The sequence below is a fragment of the Hippocampus zosterae genome, chromosome 9 (genome assembly GCF_025434085.1).
Source record: "Hippocampus zosterae strain Florida chromosome 9, ASM2543408v3, whole genome shotgun sequence".
Taxonomy (NCBI): Eukaryota; Metazoa; Chordata; class Actinopteri; order Syngnathiformes; family Syngnathidae; genus Hippocampus; species Hippocampus zosterae.
In genome coordinates, this window is record NC_067459.1 from 15,331,273 (window position 1) to 15,350,219 (window position 18,947).

The following is an 18,947-nucleotide window of genomic DNA, read 5'->3' on the forward strand; positions in this document are numbered from 1 at the left end:
AATCTTGATATTTATTTATTAGGCTATACAGGCCTCGCTGTACAATTTATGCTGGACAAGAAGAATGGGCAAATTAACAGTAGTGGAAGCATAACAGCATAACACTAGAATTCAAACATGTTGAATTAAGGAAATTTTTTTTAACCGTTACACCCAGTCCTTAATTAAAACGCAGAAATAAATATATGTATAGAATGCACCAAGTGTAGGTAAGCATGTCAATTGAAACGCTAACACCCTGCTACTGATTTCTATTTTAGCCATATAACAAACACAACACCATATTTCTCATCCTCCTTTAAAATCAGGTAAAACAACCATCAATCCATCCGAACAAGTACAGTAACATAAGTGCAAAATAACAGTTTAGGAATTCTCTGCAACAAAACACACACCAAATGCTATCTAAAAGAATGTGAAAATATAAAATAGAGTCCTGTTTTCCAGAGTCCCTCTGTGGAAAAAGATTGTTTCTATTTGAGGTGGAAGAAACCGGATGGCTTTGCCGGTGGACCCATTAACATGTTAGCTTGGTTCTTATGAGTTATGTGGATCTGGAATGAAGGAAGACACGACAGGTGGCTCGTCATGAGTAGAAATGTAAATTGTTTGGAATGATACATGTTGTAGTGTTCTAACCAAGGGAGGGACCTATTATTAGGCAATCAGAAATAATTGCCTGGGGCCTTTGAGATGTCCAGGTGCCAAAAATCATTTTGTTAATCCTGATTGATGGTTTACTTTGAATCAAAGTCATTATGCTTGTTTTGTTCTTAACTCGCAGAGTTAAAAAAACACATCAAAATGCCAAATTTATCATGATAATTTTGGCTTCTCATGCATTGGACTAAATTTCATCATCTTTCTGCACGTGTCCAATAGTTTTGGATTTTTCATTAGTTAGTTTTCATTACATTTTAGAAAATTCTTCGGGTTTTTTTTAGTATATTAGTTTTGTTTTTTTAAATGATTCGTGTTCTTATCAATTACAGTAAAGGTATTGAGATGATTCTTTTCACTCGGAAGTGAAATATATTTTGGTACGCAGACATGCTCTGCTTCACAGAAAGTGTAATGAGGTCAATGTCGGCCCCTGCTGGCTATTAAAATGAGCGCTTCACATTTTGCACATTCTATCATGAGACCCAATGTGCAGGGACTATGAATAGACTTACTGTACAAGGAGGTTGCAACCACGGCTCCCCGTCAATTTGCATGGGCATTGCTTTGAATGTCCTATATGAGTGAAGAAAGCGTGGCATTGTTAATTAATTGTTGTAAGTTTGGAGGAATGGTTTAGATGTTCTGTCAGAGCTAAAAGCACACCACCTGATTGTAATTTGGGAAGCCTGTGCCAATCTGTGCCCAGCGCTCTTCAGCCCAGTGTAGATCTGTCCCATTTCCATCATCCCTTCCAGCCCTACCACCTCTAGACGCCTATCAGTCATGTCTGCAAAGATATCATATTGAAAAGACTCGTGAGAGCGTTTTAGAACAATATAGTAACTAGAAGAAAGAAAAAAAAACATCTACCTTGTGCTACTGTTTTAAGAACTTCTGGATCAGTGATGACTTCACGTGGTTCACGTGGTGGACCACCAGGCTTAGTGGACTCGCCCCACAGGTTGGAGCCGCCGTAGATGCTGGGTATGTTGAGGACAGCAATGCACGTGAGAGACGTGCCACTCAGTTCAAGAGGTTTCCCACAGCACTGTTATTTTCCATTCAACAAAGAGTGTGACAACAAATGAATGGAGCTGCCGAATAAAGTCACATGACTGCAAGAGAAACATTCACCTCAATGGCGAGACACTCTGTGAGGTTCTTGCAAGAAGAATTGATGGTCTCAGATGTGGCAAACTCCAAATACCAGAGCTTGTTTTTCATTCTTCACAACATTGGAGGAAAACACTGTGTATTAGGAATATTTGTGCAACAAACGGTACTATTTCTAATGCAATAGAATGTGTAATGGCTTGCAGATCCGTCAAGTCATGGATTTGTTTTTTAACCTATCTTCTGTTATTCACTTAAATACACCTATACTGTGGCTTTGTGCTCAAGACAAAGCAATGGAAGTACTACTTTGGTGCAATCTTGGTACCAAGGAACTATGCTGAAGTAGGTTGTGGAGCTTCACTTTGACAAAAGTAGTGATTTTGGGCCAATTTTGTAATGTTGGAGCCAAGGAACTATGTTGTTGTGAACACAATAGCTTCATCCAGACAAAAGTAGTGCTTTGGTACTATCTTGGTGCCAAGGAACTATGTTGAAGTGAGTTGGGAAGGTTCACCCCAACCAAAGTAGTCATTTGGTGCCAATTTGTGTCATCCTGTTTCCAAGCAACTATGTCGAAGTGAGTTCAAGAGCTCCGTCTCGCCAAAAGTAATGCTTTAGTGCCATCTTGTGGCATCTTGTTACAAATGAATTATGTTAAAGTGAATTGAGGAGCTTCATTTAGTGGTTTGATGCATCTTGTGGCATGTTGGCACCAAGGAACGATAATGAATTGAGTTGAGGACCTTCATCTAGGGAAGACATGCCCAGGTGCGGTCCTCAGGAGTCCATATCCAGCCCGTTTTAGATGTCTCCCTCCTCCAAGACACCTGATTCAAATGATCAGCCTGATCATGAGCCCTGTTCAATCGAATCTGTTGTGTTGGAGGAGGGAAACATATGAAACATGCATGGACTTTGGCCCCCGAGGATCTAAGTTGTCCACTCGTAATCTATACAGAAGCACTGCTTTGGTACCATAATGATGCCAATATGTTGCAGGGGGTCCTGACCTGCTGTTGAACCTCTGAGGGTATTTCTCTCTCATAGAGTGGAAACGATGAGCAACAGAAGCATCCTGCTCAGCAAGAAAAAAAATCAGTTTATTACACTTCAAGTTCAAGTGCTGCATGAATCAGCCAACACGACAGTATGTAACTCACTGATCCTACGGAGAAGTAGTTGTTGATGATCTGGTGGGGGACGGGGTCTCCCACTTGCTTAGGATCACTTGGTATCACCTGAATGCTCCAGCGATCCATTTGGATCAGCTCACTGGTCTCAATCTCCTTCAGGATCTCTGTCAGGTCAGACCCGTCATAGCCTTCCAGGGGGTCACAAGAGACGCGGGAAAAATGTGTCACAGTTCACATTGCACTTGCGTTAACCTTTGTCTGAGGGCGATGCTTTTACCTCCACCCCAGCGCAGACAACGAGCCAGGTCATTTCCTGTACCCAAGGGCAAAATCGCTACTTGAGGATTCACCCGCAGGTCAGCTTTGTCTGAAAACACACGTAGGTACACAGTTTATTATCACATATTTGATTCCTCTTCCAAAGCAAACGTTGCAGCACCGATGGCATCCAAGATCCACCCGGCAGTGCCATCTCCTCCACACGCCAAGATCCTGTAGTCGGAAAGATTGCGGAAGAAATGGAGCCTAAAAGAGAAAAAGTGTTGTTGTTGAGAAAAGTATACTCAAGAGTTAAGGGGAAGTGCGGCGGAAGTGCCTTACCCAGGGGAAGGACCTCCATTTGAAAGGTTGTACACTTGGCGTGGATTCAGCAGGTACTGAAATTTACAGAGAACTCTGAAGAGGAAACGCAGACAAGAAAATGAAGAAATTCATTTGTGACTGCTTTGCTTGTTTTGCAATGCAAGATATGAAGAGCGTTTAAGGGCCACTCCACGAAATTGGTGCCACTTGACTGTTGTAATGCTCTCAAAATAAACTTCAAGTTGGCCCATTTCTGGCATTTTTTTCATCATTGTTTTATGTTCTATATCCTGTGGGAAATGTGCCTTGGGGAATATAATATTTTTCAAGCAAATTATAGGTATAGTTGGGTATGCAGGACACTTTGCTTGATTTTTAAAAAAAATTCACCATGCATTTATGAATTTTAATTTTCCGGGGCTCTTCAATGTAACATATAACAACACTGCGCATCTCTTTTACTAATGACATAAAAGCTGAATCTTCACCATTGTCTATGTCAGTGTTTCTTAACCTTCCTAGAGGTACCGAACCCAACCAGTGCATATGCACATTCAACAAACCCTTCATTAATGAAACATAAAAATATAATTCAAGAAGTGTTCATTCAGTATTGAGTTGCTCAACTTGGCATGACAAATCATGCGGATAGGACGCCGAGTCCCATCACATTGCGTGATGCATGTGAATCCATGTTGTACACATTCGTCCGACCACTTTCTTTTTTTGCTCGACATAGTTAGGATATATTAAAATGGTCTAAATAAATAAAATTTAAAAATCACACGACGTACCATCACGACAGTCACGCGACGACTGAGCGAACTAAATTTCTCGCAGCACTGATTGAACAAGCGCTGTAATGTGCAGCGTAATCTGCAGCGGGCGTTTCATAACTAATTGACTTTTTGAGTCGGGCGTGTCTTAACTTCCATGGCAGAGGCTCCGTGAAACCCCTGTGACCGATTCACCGAACCCCTGTGGTTCGATCGAACCCAGGTTGAGAACCACTAGGATCTCATTCGCACCTAATGTAAGGTACCAAATGTTAACTCACCTTTCACCCTGGTTTCCTCCACTTTTTGGATTTACCAACACCAGCAGAGGGTGAATGTCAGGAATTGGGACAGTCTGAGGGAAAACGCTTTGTCCATCATTATACAGGAAGGATGCTTTGAATATGGCTCACCATTTGTATCTGCTTTCATCGACTCCTTTGTTTATTCTTTGTACGCATTATTACATGGCTGTAAATGTCAACCAAATGTGATACGTGCGGGTCATGTTTGTCACAGAAGACGGCGGTGAGCAATCAAGTACCTGTAATATGTTGCCATCGGGGGTCACGTTTAAAAGATCGGTGTCCTGTTTCTGGAGGAAGCACAATACAAACAAGGAACTTTACGATGAAGACATACAACACGGCAGAGTACCCGTATGGCGTTCTACCTTGGAGTGACCATATATGGCCCATGGTGGGAGTATATGGTCTTTCAGTGGACCACAGTTGCAGGTGGATAGTCCAGTGTAGATGCACTCATCGTGCCGCTTAAACAAAAACAGAGTCATATTAACATATTGTAGTTCATCCATTTTCCGATCCACTTTATCCTCACAAGGGTCGCGGGGGGTGCTGGAGCCTATCCCAGCCGTCTTCAGGCAGTAGGCGAGGGACACCCTGAACTGGTTGCCAGCCAGTTGCAGGGCACACACAGATGAACAACAATCACACCTAGGGACAATTTAGAGTGTTCAATCAGCCTGCCATGCATATTTTTGGAAGGTGGGAGGAAACCGGAGTACCCGGAGAAAACCCACGCAAGCAGGGGGAGAACATGCAAACTCCACACACGGTGGCCGGAGCTGGTATTGAAGCCGGTACCTCTGCACTGTGATCCCGATGCGCTAACCACTGGACCATCGTCCTAAGTAATTAATTCTCGTTATCTGAAAGTAATATGAATAATAAAGTAATAAAATATGAGTCACGTTCTTCTCACCATCTGCTGGCACCACACACATCGCCTTCCAGCTAAGGTTTTAATTTTCTTCGAGCAAACTTGACACTTGGAGCTGCGGTCCGATCTCACCCAGTCGTGAGACTGCACCTAAGACAAAAGTTGATGTTTAGAAAGATTGATTACAGTTCGTCACTCTTTTAAGTCAGGTTTATAGTCATATGAGTGTGTTTTTCCGCCCGCAAATAAGATGATGAAAATGGGTTTGGTTTCGCTTCAGTATTCAAATTATGTCAGCAGCATCTATATAGTTCGTTTCAGAATTTGAATCATATTCAACTTCTCACAAGAAACCTTTGAACTCACTCTTTCGAACAAATGATATTTCAAAGAAAACCAAAAGTGCACGAAACTGAATCATTGGCAGATTCCTCACCCTCAGTTCCTGTTTAGATTTGACAAAGGTGCGAGCACAGGGCTCAACGTTCTTGTTGGAACAGTGACTATGGGCAGTATACTTGCAACCTGATGGAGCGAATATGACAACCATTATTTTTTTTTAAAAAGCACTTTTTTCCAACACTGTCCTACATATCAATAGCTCAAGACCCGAACAGAAATTAGGTTTTGCCCCACTACCCAAAGTAACTGAAATATATAAAATATGAATAACTTTGAATGTGCAGAAAGAAATTTATAATAACACACAATACTCATCAGATTGACAATCCCCAAAACTGATCCCTTTCAGTGACTTTTTGCTCTTACGGCTGCAGCAGAGTCCTTGCTTCCTGAGGCCGAGGAGCATGCTCTTACACACACAACAGTAGGCCGGTTTGTTAAAATTCTTCAATCTCCAAATATGCTGCCCATCCCTTTGCGGCACCTGTGGGTGGGGAGGCAAAAACATAAGGGAGCGCCGTCGCTTAAAAAACACACACACACACACACACACACACAGCGGGAACTGTTTTACTGTTTTACCTTCAGTCCAAGCAGAACAAGTAAAGGCACATTGTTCATGCCTCCTTTCAGCCATTCCTCCAGTGTGACAGTACCGCTGGAATCAACATCAATTGCCGTCATCATGTCCTTCAGCACCTAAACACACACACACGCACACACACACACACACACACACACACACACAGAAAAATAGTGTTTGAGTCAATAGACTTTGACTGGTGCCGTACCCTCAAATGTTGCGATCGTCTCAGTGTATCCAATTGTCTGAATGATACTTTATTCTATTTAATTATGTTCTTACTCTATATTTCCCCAAGTACAGTATTATACACTACTAATTTATTAATTCATAACACATAAACACATATTACAATATTTTTTCCTGTTCTTGAGGGCGGGGTTGGAACAGATAACTCAACTCAACTGTATTTATAGAGCACTTTCAGACAGCCATCGCTGCATACAAAGTGCTGAACAAGGAGCAACTAACATATACAACAGTAAAGCAACAAATCGGGAACAAAGACGGGAGAAAGCACCGAACAGCAAAACCAAGAACAAATCTGAGTCATGCTGAGTCAAATGCCGAAGAATACAAGTGAGTTTCGAGGCGTGTTTCAATAAATAGAATTCCAATAATGTTAATGATGAAAAGTGATTTGAGTTATGAATGTTTTGAGTTAACGATCATGCTCACGGAGCAATTTATCTATCTCAAGGCACCACTGTCGAGTCTACCTTAAAAAGTTATAAAAAGCATCCAACAATTAAAAAACAAAAAATCGGAATCTCCATAAATCCGTCCATTCATCGATCCATTTTCCAAACTTTTATCCTAAATAAATACATATACAGTATACTGTGTTCTTACAGTTCTGAGCTCAGCCACATCCCAGCCGAGGTAATCAGCGGCTCGCATCATCTGTGTAATGATCCGATCCACTTCCTGATGGAGAAACAAAATAACCCATCCGTATTTCTTGGAAACTGTCCATTCATTGGAACAGCGTTTGTATAGCACATCATCATGCTAATCGGAGAGACTTACAGAGCTATCCAGGTGTCCATTACCATCTTTGTCATAAAGTTTGAAAGTAACTGAAAACACAAACGAAAAACATGATTTTACACATTCTCAATGTCTCTCTCTCTCATGGAAATAAAATGTCAACTGAGTCACAATGGACATGTCATAAACATTTCGAAGCTAACTAACATTCCAGCTTCTCCCGTGGCTGCCCATCTTCCAACACTGAGAAGTAACAGGACATGTCACGGAGAAACACTCCCCCTGAAAAAAAACAAACCATAACAAGCAAGAAATCGATCTTAATTAAAGGGAAAGTCAAGTCAAACCATTTTTTTACAACAGTATATATTATGTGGCCCCACTAGTCTAAAAACGGTATTCTTATTAATATTGCATTTGGGGAACATGAATCAAGCAACAAAATCAACCCCTTTTTTGTCCATCTCTAGGGACGACCATTTTGTCACTTGCTCGCTGAACTGAAAATGACATCACAGTTACTCACGGCAACCAATCACGGCTTAGGGTGTGAATTTTAGGAATGTTGAAATTGGAATAACGTGACAATTAAAAAAAAAATAGCTGTTCAACCTTTTGTGAAGTGGCGCGCAGAGATGCAGATATGTGGTCTGCAGGTGCACTCGGCATCAATTTATTTACCCTTGGCCTGGATTGTTGTCGTGGACGCTTCCTGCTCGACATTTTGGAAGTAACGGAAAAGGCGCTGGCAGAAATCTGCAGGAAAGTCGTCGACCTCAAGGTAGGTCTTGAGGAACAAGCTGAATCCTTCTGCATCCACATACTGTACAAAGAAATCAAACAAAGGTGTCATGACACGGAGTGGCAACAATAATACGCAAGAGTCTTTAGAAGTGTCATGTAATCCAAATTGATTCTCTTTCATTGCTCATGCTACTAATTAAGCCGCAACAAATAATTAAATGACTTGTGAAAACTTCAATTAGCTAATCATTTCAACCCTCAGGCTTGATAAGTATTCAAGCTTTTGACCCTTTTAGAATGACACGTTTTTTTGTTGCTTTTTTTACATAACATCTGTCGTGTTGAATTACAGTATGTGATCTTACTATGGAAGTACATGCAAGGGTAAACCATGAGGGGTGTTTTCATAGGTGCTTCTGCATAACTGACCTCTCGAGAGCTGTGCTGGGCCAGCCGACCTCCACTCTCAAACTCCCCGATAACATCTTTCACCTTTAAAGTGCTGTCTGCCAAAAAATAAAAATAATAATAAAGTGCATGCAATCTCCATATGTATCACACATGCATTGCTTGAATGCTCATCCTTGTTTGTGCACACATTACATCACGCACCTAATCTGCCTTTGGCTCCTGTTGTAATAAAGGGAAATATGCGTGTAGTTATCCATTCAAGCATTATCCTGCCCAGAACTAAAAGCCCAGTTACACATTATGTTTGTTGCTCAGTCTACACTATGTTTAACCTATACTGCCATTTCTAAGTACAGTGGTAAAAGAAATGTGAAACTTACATTGCATGTATTCCTGCAGCTGGATAAAATCCACAGGCGTTAGAGTATCTTCTGTATCCTTAGAGTACGACATCTGGAATACAGAGCGATGCAAACAATGGAGGACAGAAACTTTACACCTGCAAACAGCCAGCAAAGTCAAGGCATGCATTTGTTGTTCGCTCAACAGGGCTTTAATTTCCGGGTTTTGAAGTGAGCCCTGAAACTGGTTTCCCTCCATTCCTCAGGCTACACACAAATGTAGTAAATTGAGCACACCCTCTTAGTGAAATCATAATCAAACCAGTGACATTTTTAAATCAAGAAATTTGGCTTCGCGCGAGGAGGCAAATACGGTGTCGCGTGAAATGAAGCAACTCTTGTCCATCAAGCTCATGAAAATTAGTGTAGCATTTAAAATGAGCCAGAACAGAGCACACAGACAATGTTTGGCAAGCAAGAAGTCACCATCGTTGTCAACCTGAAAGAGCTTTATTAAGTAAACCCCTTATTAGTTTAACCCATTTAATCCCAAATTTTTCCCAGACATTTAAAAATCAAAATCAAAATCAGGTGTCATTGGTAGCCCTTTTAAGTAATCAGTAATAAAAATGTTTAGAGCCCTGTCAATTAAATCATTGTTGTCCTTCACAACCCAACTGTATCCGCCAAATTTCCCTGAGTTGCCATAGTATTATCAATGTGCAAATTCAATGAATTAAATTACATTTTGATTCGACCCGACCCTGGATAAGCGGTAGAAAGTGGCTGGATGGATGGATGATACCAAAGGAGTGGAAATTCATACAAAGGCACTAAAATATAATTGGACAGACTGAAGACAATAGTAAAAAGTGAAAGTCTTGTGTGATAACAGTATAGACAACTTCAAATACTTGGAGAGAGAAAAATCCATTTCAAACCTGGAGAATCACCCAACCATGCAATTACAGCATTGTAGTTGATGAAAGGTGTTAACACACCCCTGACCCAGAAGAGTGACAGTAATGGTATATGCATAGCTATAACCCTTTGCAGCAATAATAAAACATGTATTATATTTGTGCAGTAATTGCAGGCATTGTATGGTAGATATTTTTTCCAATTTGTGGTTGACAGGTGATAGATTAAATCTAATGATAATTTCTTAGGCATTGTCCAGTCACAGGCCATAAGAAAAGTTTCCTTGTTCCCGAGTGTGGCTTCAAATCAGTCCAAGAATAAGGACTGGTAGATGTCTTCTCCAAATACGTTTCCCTCACATTGTTTTATTCTTTGACTCCTTCCTGCAGCCACTGTATACTGTACTCCTTTTATTATGAATGGATGATGGAAGAAACCAGAGCACGCAAGCCCTCACAAGTATAGCGGCAACACACAAACTCCACATAAGCCCGGAGCCGACAGTTAGTCATCGGCCAATATTTATTCTATTTCACAGAAATTAAAATGTTAATAATCATGAACATCATTTAGGTATTTATTTTTAGGATTATGATAATGATGATGTTGATGACTATAATTCTTCTTCTTCTTCTTCATCTGATTATTATTATTGTTATTGTTATTGTTATTGTTGTTGTTGTTGTTGTTTTTGTTGCCTGTAGTACAACATAGCAATAATAGTAGTAGTATTAGTAGTAGTAGTAGTGGTGGTAGTATCATTATTATGATTTCTATTTTATATATCCAGGTTAAGCAAAGAAGCCATACAGTATATAGCCACCATTGTTTACAGCAGGCATGTCCAGCTCCGGGCGTGGAGGGCCGCTGTCCTGCCTGTTTTCCAGCTCTCTCGCCTGCAACACACCTGATTCAGGTGATCAGCTCATCAGCCAGCTTAACCCTGATTATTTGAATCAGGTGTGTTGCTCTAAGAGAGCTGGAAAACACGCAGGATATCGGTCCTTGAGGACCGATTTTGGACACCCCTGGTTTACAGTATTCTGGCAAATCAAGCATTTACATTTTTTTGGTTCCCTTAATTTAGGCGTTTTGTTTTCGTAAAGTTGTTTATTAAATTTTATTTTTAGTTTTTTCTATTCATTTGTTAAAACTGATTTAATATTATTGGATTATTGTAAATCAGATATAAATATTAAATAGATCATTTTTTAAGTGTATCTACAACTGTCCTCCCCCAGTGTAGTAGTATAACTTAAAACAAAAAGGATGTATATTCATAAATGATTGAATTGTTTAATTGAGATCAACAATTTTACATATTTAAAATGAACACTATAACTATTATTGTAAAGTGTCCTTGGGTGTCTTGAAAGCCGCTTATAAATAAAATGTATTATTATTATTATTATTATTGTTATTGTTATTATTTGTTTTATTTCAATAAACTGGCCCAGGATCGTTGAAGTACGGCATAGTTTTTTTTTTTGCCCAGTAGGTTGCGCTCTATTTTATTTGTCATGCCAGCGCTCGCTCTTGACATAGTAGACTAAGAATGGCTTCACGCAAACGCAGGTGTATACGTCTTATCATTTCCGGTATCAGTGAAGAGGAACGACGTTGCCAATTTGACATTAATTCCACATTTCCGTGGCGGTAATGTTTGTCGAATATGGCGTAGTGTATTGGAAATAATATAGATAGCAGTACGAGACTTGATTGTCCCATCGGCGTTGTATTGCGAGTTGCCCCCCATTATTTTTCCATCGGGGAGGCTAAAGCTAAAGCTAGCAAGACTTAGCCGAGCCGCACACCTTTTAGTTGTCGGTGTGTAACACTCATTGCTAATGAGTCATGGCCACTCGGCGTCTGACAGATGCCTTCTTGTTATTGCGGAACAATGCTATCCAAAACCGGCAGATATTGGCTGAGCAAGTGAGTACAAACGACCCCCGTCTGAGTACACGTAGCAATGCTGCGGTGAGTGGTCTGCATCGTTTTGACATTTTTACTTGTGTATGTGCGTGTGTTTGCATTATAGCCAGTCATACTTGTGCTAGCTAGACTTGAGTCGAGTGGTTGTCTCGTAAATGTGATTAGGACAGATTCCCGTCATTGTTGTTATTTCGTTTCCACGGTAGTTCACCTCAGGACTGATTGATGTGTCAGGAGGATAATTGATTGGGAGGGAGGGTTCTGGCTAATAAGTCAGCAAATAAAGGTTACTAGCCTGCAAACAACGATTTGAACATATTGATAAATATCTTGAATTAAAACACGTGAAGACGGCTTTGCTCAATCTGTACTGAAATCCCAAAAAACATTTTCACGAACAAATGAATGCAGCTGCTTCCATTCATTGCCTATTTCATGGTACAGTTAAGACTAACTGTTGACTGTATATAATGCTGTATGGCAGTGGTGGGGAGCCTTTTTCCCCTTTGTGATTGGTAAAAAAACGAGAGTACAAATGTGCATTATGCATTATTAAGCACAGGATGATGAGTGTGTTTATCGTGGTAACTGCAGTGATGAACATGAACACTTTGAACCAAGTGGCTTCTGCACTGCATAATCAGAAGACCACAGCGAAGCTCTCTGACTATTCATTCTTCATGTTGTCTTGATTGACCTGAGGTTGTCCCGTAAACGCAAACAAACAGTGCCCATCCAAATGTGATGTATGATGTCTTATTTTATCTCTGTTTAATTCGCTTCTGCTGTTGTCTCTATGTGCTTTTGGCTGTTCTAAATGTTTCACCGTAAAGAAACCATCACATAGATCGCAGCGAAGCAACACAGTAAACAAATATGGACACATCTCGTTAAATGCAGTTGAGCCTTCAACATGGGATGTAATAAAAGCTTATTAGTTCCAGCATCCGACTGTCACCCTCATGAAATTACTTTGAAACTATTAACATTTTGTGGTTGCATTTATTTGGAAAGGTGAAAACTTGCCCAAATGATTTTGAAGATGTTCAAATGTTTAAGTTCCACAGTATACTAGCACATTATACCGGTAAATTAAAGCAACTGGAAAATATAACTTGTCGCCATGTATTAAAAAAAAAAAGGGTTACACAGTAATTGTTGGTGGTTGGTGCTGCGATTTCTGGGGCTCACTTCTGTTCTGCTTCTGTCCTCTTTTTCCTTCTTACCTGCTATTGGATGGAACCATACTGCTAACTGCCAATCGCTCTAGGAACTTGATGAGGTATCATTACTTTGATTCCTGTTACAGTTATACCCGATACTTTTCGTGAAGCACTAAATCCATCCCCATATTCTAGAAATTGTAAACAGAAGTGTCTTGTTTTCAAGTTGGCTGACGATCGGATGGCCTTGGTGTCGGGAATCAGTCTGGATCCCGAAGCGGCCGTCGGCGTCACCAGGAAGTTGCCGCCCAAATGGGTCGAGGGCATCGACGAGGTAACAGCAGAAATAACCAGAACTCATCCATATCACGTCTGTCAGCGCCAATGAGTGACGACTTTGGATACCTTTCAGATCCAGTATGAAATTTCAAGGGTTCGTCAGAAGATGAAGGACCTGGCATTGCTTCACGATAAGCACATGAATCGACCCACGCTGGATGACAGCAGTGAAGAAGAGCACGCCATCGAAATCACAACACAGGAGATCACACAGGTGCGCAGCTTGGGCAGAATAATGACACACTCTTTTATAAAATGATGTAGCCAACTTGTTTTCATTTACAGTGGATTAAAAAAAAAGTCCTGTTCAAAAGGTATTTTTGTGATTTAAAAAAAACAAGAGCAAGAGAAAAAAATTCTCTACTTTTTCCACAACTGATCAGACTTACGACCTTTTACAACTCAATTGTATTTTTTGTAGTCCTTGAAAAGAGGAAATAAAATGAATAAATCATAACTGTAATGTGACTCTGTTGAGGATTACCCAATCACATTCAAACTCCTGGTCAACCAAGGCGAGCGCACGCCTGCCACCATTTCACGTGCCTCTGATTAACCCCAAATAAAGTTGAGATGTTCCAGTAGACTTTTACAGGCATCGCTTCTTTCATAGTACCACAACACCTTTTCCTCATGAAATTAGGAGAATTTGTTTTTGGTTTGATTAGTCCATGGTTGAACGTTTGGGGGTGTGGGGGGCTGATTAATCTGAGGCATTTGGCACAGTGACTGGTGAGTACGACTGCCTGCCATTTAACATGAGCTTGAATGTGATTGGTTCATTCTGGACCTGGCCATATCCCACTTCCAAGGAGGGTTTTAACCACATTATTTCATTATTGCTTATTTAAGGCGTACTGGTTATAGGTCGCGCTAATTGATCGAAATAGTTTAAAACCATTTGTCTTGATTTTGGTTTGGTGATGTGCCATGAGATTTTTTGAATGTAAAATATGTGTTCCGGCTCCAGCTTGAGAAACGCAACTCTGTCCTAAGGTCTGCATCCAAAATGCTCACGGTTCCTTTCGGACTCTTGTGTTGACGACAGATGTTCCACCGATGTCAGCGAGCCGTAACGGGCCTGCAGTCTCGCTGCGGCCACTGCACCGAGCAGGAGGAGCGACTACTCAGAAATGTGGTCTCGTCTCTGGCGCAAAGTCTTCAGGAGTTGTCCATCAATTTCAGGCACACGCAGTCCAGCTACTTAAAACGTACTCCTTGTTTTTTTTTTTAATCATAAACGTGTGTCGAAGACGTGTTCATTCGAGCTCACTGAGTACACATTGAACTGTCATCGTCATATCTCGCAGGCATGAAGAATCGTGAGGAGCGATCGAAGCACTTTTTTGACTCGGGACCGTTAATGGAAGAGGATGAAGATCTAGCTTTGTATGACAAGGTGGGGATTTGTTAAAATGCAGTCAATCTTTCAGATTAACTCAACGAATGACATTAAATATGGCCACTCACAGAACGTTGCGTTAAATAAAAATGATTGTGGTGCTAATATGTGTTCTCGATTGCAAAAAAAAAAAAAAAAATCATAGTAATAATAGCAACTTTCAATGGCACACTTTCCATTTGTGCACTCAAATGTTTTCTCATCCAACGGTTGCGTTTCAGGGCTTCACCGACGACCAGTTGATGCTTGTGGAGCACAACACAGTCATGGTGGAAGAGCGGGAACGAGAGATCAGACAAATCGTTCAGTCAATCTCGGATCTGAACGAGATTTTCCGCGACTTGGCCGGAATGGTGGTGGAGCAGGTAATTACTGTAATTACATTCATCCCCGCGCAAAATATCCTTCTTCCAGAACCGAAATCAAAGCAGTCGAGCGGCACCTGCTTTACAAAATTCTACCCGTAAAATAGTCTTCCGTCGTTCCTCAAGGGCACCGTTCTCGACAGAATCGACTTCAATGTGGAGCAAGCGTGTGTCAAAACAGACGATGGCTTGAAACAGTTACAAAAGGTAAAGAGCCGGTCTCTTGCGGGCACTTGTGGCATCCAGTCACGTGGATGGCATTTGATCGCGTTTCCTTGTTTGCAGGCAGAGCAGTACCAGAAGAAAAACAGGAAGATGCTGGTCATTTTGATCCTCTTTGTCATAGTCATCATTCTAATTATTATTCTTTTTTCAACCAAGTTTTAATCTTACATTCCTTTTTGCTCTCTGTCTGAACGTTTGTCGTGGACCTCTGCTCAAAACCAAGTTGACAGCCTTTCTTTCACACCAAGTGGGAATAGTGAAATTCCATGTCCGTTTTCTGGTGTGCTTTGGGCTGTGCCGACGTGTTTTTTTTTTTCTAAATCAAAGAAACAATCAAAAGTATAATTGACTCACACGTATTTGTCTTGGCTCATACCTGACCGTGTTGGCATATCTGTCTGTCGTTTTCAAGAGAAAACACTTTACGGCATACATAAGTGGAGACGCATGTGATGATGTCGCAGTAGAATTGTCTCTGCGTCATTTCAATGTGAAAATGGGGTTAGCAATCCAAGAAAAGCAGTATTTTTACAGTGAAAGTCAGCAAGAACAACACCAAACATTGCAACAGTTCAGTACCAAATGATTTATACGGATTAAGTGCAACTTTTTGATGATGTAAAAAAATGTTTTTACGTTCTGGATTCATGGTACTGAAGTGGTTGCAAGTACCGCTGCTTGCCTGATCCATCACATCGTTTTAAAATTCACCCATTCGTCATCCATATATTTTTGCTTGATTTGAAATGACCTCCCCCCGCCACCCCCACGGTCCCTGCATTGAGTGCTACCTTTTATTACCTGCAGTTTGCACATACTTGAGGCCTGAGCAAGAGAGAGGTGTTATGGATGTAAAACTACTGTCATCTGTACGATGAAAAGAATTATTTATTTTTTAAAACTGCAAATGATCCAGAGCGGCAGAATTACTACACAGTGTATTTGGTAAAACAAGTAGCTTGAATATTCATGTTCGTCACTTCACGAAGAAAACTGTGATCCATCCCAGACAACCAGCGACATTGCAACCGCGTTATGTTTTATTCTGCTCTGATTTTGTTCTTGCTCTGTTGATCTATAAAGACTGATATGCTGAAAGGATGATGAGCTTTATTTGACGGATCTGTATTCCACTGTCGGGTTAAGCGTGGCCGCTGTTACAGTGTCCTTGAGCAACACACACACACACCGCCCCCGTTGCGCCTCATGTGAGCTGCTTAGTGCCTAGCCACCGTCGTCAGTGGCCCCCTTTACATCGTCAAAGGCGCCATTTTTCTGCATCACTGTTCTGTAAGCAAAATAGGGGACCAAGTTGACGAGCCTGTTCAGTTTTCGTCTTCAGCAGCCACTTTTATGCTGCCTGTTAAAGAGTCTGTTGTATAAAATGCAGCACACAGAATACGGGGTGTCATAGTCGACCTTCGGGAAGTAGTATAAAAGGCCCATTTTGCCATGCCAGAACCGGAGCTTCTCCCACTCTGTTGTTTGAAAGCACTTGTTATCGTCTAGCAAGTATTCCACATGTCAAGAAGGATGCTTGTGATGACGTCCTCAAGAATGCCATGGCTTCTCTGAGAAATTATGTATGAATGACACACTTGACATGTGAAGGTAGAAGCTTTGCATTGCAGCTAGTTTTTTTTAAATATATACTGTATACATGTTAAATCATTTCTGTTATTAATGTGAAGTTGTGTGTGAAAAAATGTGCAATTGGTACTCGTGTGGGGAGTTGTTTTTAAATAAACCTGCAACATGATGGTGATGCTCATTTATGGAGTGCATTGAAGAACTTATGCCGATGCGATGAATTGGACCTCAATGTGGACAAGTGAGGACACTGAGTGATAACGAGAGTGACTACAGCGGTAGTGCAATCTAATAACGGGGAACAATTTTAAATGCGGCTTCTTTTTTTTTTTAACGGTGACGTTTATGTACACTTAATGTTTTTTTTCTCTACTTAAATGTACGCAGTTGAAACTTTAACCAGTCTTTTTACCCAAGTATTGGTTCTTCAAAGTTCTACTTATGTACAGGGTTGCCTATTCTGATTAAGGTGCGCGTTTCGGTTCACGTACAAGTCCGCGTTGAACGAAGACTGTCGCATGTACTGCTCTATAATAGTGATATAAATTGACCAAATACAATACAATACATGCTGATATATATAGCGCTTTCACAACAGCGGCAGCTGTAACAAAGCGCTTAACAAAACAGTTAACAAAATAAAATAATAAACAACGCATAACATAAACATTACACAACAATACACCAATTCGCGAACTGTGCAGTTCATAAATGTACTACTGAAATATTGTGTTGACTGATGAACATTATTTGGGAATATGTACGTGGGTAGTGCATACGTGTAACCATGTGGACTGGTCCTCGTCTGACCCGGAACATAAACATGATTATTTTACCTTTCAAACTAAAAATCAGTTATTAAATGAAAACATTGTTGATGTTTATGAATGAATTGCAAATCACGTGTTTAATACACGAACGCGTCCGCTCTCAATATTTTTATAGAGCAGCACAGCATTCCAGTGGTTAATACATCCACCTCACAGTTGAAAGGATCTGAGTTTGATCTGTGCTCAGGCTTTCCTGTGTTTACTCCCTCATTCCAAAAACACGTAAAATAATTTTAAACTAAGTTAGGTGTGAAAATGAGTGTGAATTGTTGTTGGTCCATGTGTGCCTCGTGATTGGCTGGTGACCAGTAGGGTGTACCCTACCTCTCGCCCATTGTCAGCGGATGGATTATCTACAGTTGTGTACTGTTTTTACAAAGAAAGCACATTCCACATTTTATGTTGAACTATTCATGTGACCTTAATTCTATTGTGAAATGATGAAAATAGTCTTCATGATGGAGGTAATGAGTGTAGTTGTGTAACTACTTCTTGAGGACTGTTAGGTCGGTCAGACGATATGATCATTTGATATTCAAATTAGAGGTGGGCATTTTATTACATTTCATTGATTATTAATTGTTATTGATTGATATATGAATTTCCAAGGGATGTTGGGTGGTTGCTCCAGCGCGGCAACATTCTTGACCAGGAAGTGTCAGATGCTCTGGTAGGGTGGAAGCAGCCACAGGTTGTCTCGCCACAACTCTCCCGACTTGGCGGGCATTGAACAAAGCAAACAGCGTCGGAACTGTCTGTTGACGTGGCGGTTGATTATCTGGTCCACTTTTTTTTTTTTTGGGACACCAGCCCCTTAACGTTTGGACACTTTGCGCGTTAGCATCTGCTTGGTAAGATTAATTTGTTAGTTAATCATGAACATAGCTGTTACTGCAATGAGCATATACGTTCCTATGTCACGCTTAGTCCCATTTCCCATTCTACAGTTTTCAAATGTTTCATCAAACCTGATTCCTGGCAGAATTGCACAGAAACACATAACACCAAAAGAAAAAGTAAAACAAGTGAGGTCGAACCTAGAATCACAAGTGCTGACAGTTCTAACTCCAAAGCAAAACAACACAGCTTTATTTGTGTCACTTTAGCATTTTTTTACTTTTTTTCAAAGCTAAACTCCAAATTGTATTCCATGTTTCCATCGTGGTTTTAATTAAGAGATAATCCGGCTATAACAATGATCAGCCACATCCCCATCCCCTATTCTGGCAACATCAACAGATTGCTCGGCCTCTG

At 40.7% G+C, this 18,947-nt stretch overlaps 2 protein-coding genes across 4 annotated transcripts; one reads left to right on the top strand and one right to left on the bottom strand.

Annotated features, from left to right (window-relative positions):
• Position 1: 1 nt before the first annotated feature.
• dgkab (diacylglycerol kinase, alpha b) lies at positions 2 to 9,142 on the bottom strand. Of its 2 annotated transcripts, XM_052076584.1 has the most exons (23): positions 8,963 to 9,142; positions 8,601 to 8,677; positions 8,109 to 8,250; positions 7,635 to 7,709; positions 7,467 to 7,516; positions 7,290 to 7,364; positions 6,437 to 6,553; positions 6,221 to 6,338; positions 5,889 to 5,977; positions 5,495 to 5,602; positions 4,944 to 5,042; positions 4,815 to 4,865; positions 4,552 to 4,625; positions 3,513 to 3,587; positions 3,352 to 3,437; positions 3,190 to 3,279; positions 2,940 to 3,100; positions 2,790 to 2,854; positions 1,798 to 1,888; positions 1,534 to 1,711; positions 1,330 to 1,450; positions 1,176 to 1,236; positions 2 to 554 (listed from the first exon to the last, which is right to left on the bottom strand). In XM_052076584.1, exons 1-23 carry the CDS (start codon positions 9,111 to 9,113, stop codon positions 474 to 476), a joined length of 2,235 nt encoding a protein of 744 aa, XP_051932544.1. In that variant the 5' UTR covers positions 9,114 to 9,142; the 3' UTR covers positions 2 to 473. The 2 variants fall into 2 exon arrangements, with proteins under 2 accessions (XP_051932544.1, XP_051932545.1); XM_052076585.1 differs by lacking the exons at positions 7,290 to 7,364; positions 7,467 to 7,516; positions 7,635 to 7,709 and having other exon boundaries at positions 8,963 to 9,119.
• A 2,239-nt stretch (positions 9,143 to 11,381) lies between these two features.
• On the top strand, positions 11,382 to 17,032 carry stx16 (syntaxin 16). Of its 2 annotated transcripts, none has more exons than XM_052076608.1 (8): positions 11,382 to 11,824; positions 13,169 to 13,276; positions 13,355 to 13,495; positions 14,330 to 14,492; positions 14,592 to 14,680; positions 14,905 to 15,048; positions 15,175 to 15,255; positions 15,334 to 17,032. In XM_052076608.1, exons 1-8 carry the CDS (start codon positions 11,699 to 11,701, stop codon positions 15,433 to 15,435), a joined length of 954 nt encoding a protein of 317 aa, XP_051932568.1. In that variant the 5' UTR covers positions 11,382 to 11,698; the 3' UTR covers positions 15,436 to 17,032. The 2 variants fall into 2 exon arrangements, with proteins under 2 accessions (XP_051932568.1, XP_051932569.1); XM_052076609.1 differs by having other exon boundaries at positions 11,382 to 11,779.
• Positions 17,033 to 18,947: the final 1,915 nt, after the last annotated feature.

Coding starts and splice junctions, on each gene's coding strand:
- dgkab (XM_052076584.1), bottom strand. CDS start 9,113: ATGCATGCCTTGACTTTGCTGGCTGTTTGCAGGTGTAAAGTTTCTGTC. Junction 6,339..6,436: donor TTGTTCTGCTTGGACTGAAG/GTAAAACAGTAA, acceptor CCCCACCCACAG/GTGCCGCAAAGGGATGGGCA. Junction 3,588..4,551: donor GGAGGAAACCAGGGTGAAAG/GTGAGTTAACAT, acceptor TTTCCTCTTCAG/AGTTCTCTGTAAATTTCAGT.
- stx16 (XM_052076608.1), top strand. CDS start 11,699: ATGGCCACTCGGCGTCTGACAGATGCCTTCTTGTTATTGCGGAACAAT. Junction 13,496..14,329: donor CAACACAGGAGATCACACAG/GTGCGCAGCTTG, acceptor TGTTGACGACAG/ATGTTCCACCGATGTCAGCG. Junction 15,256..15,333: donor GCTTGAAACAGTTACAAAAG/GTAAAGAGCCGG, acceptor CCTTGTTTGCAG/GCAGAGCAGTACCAGAAGAA.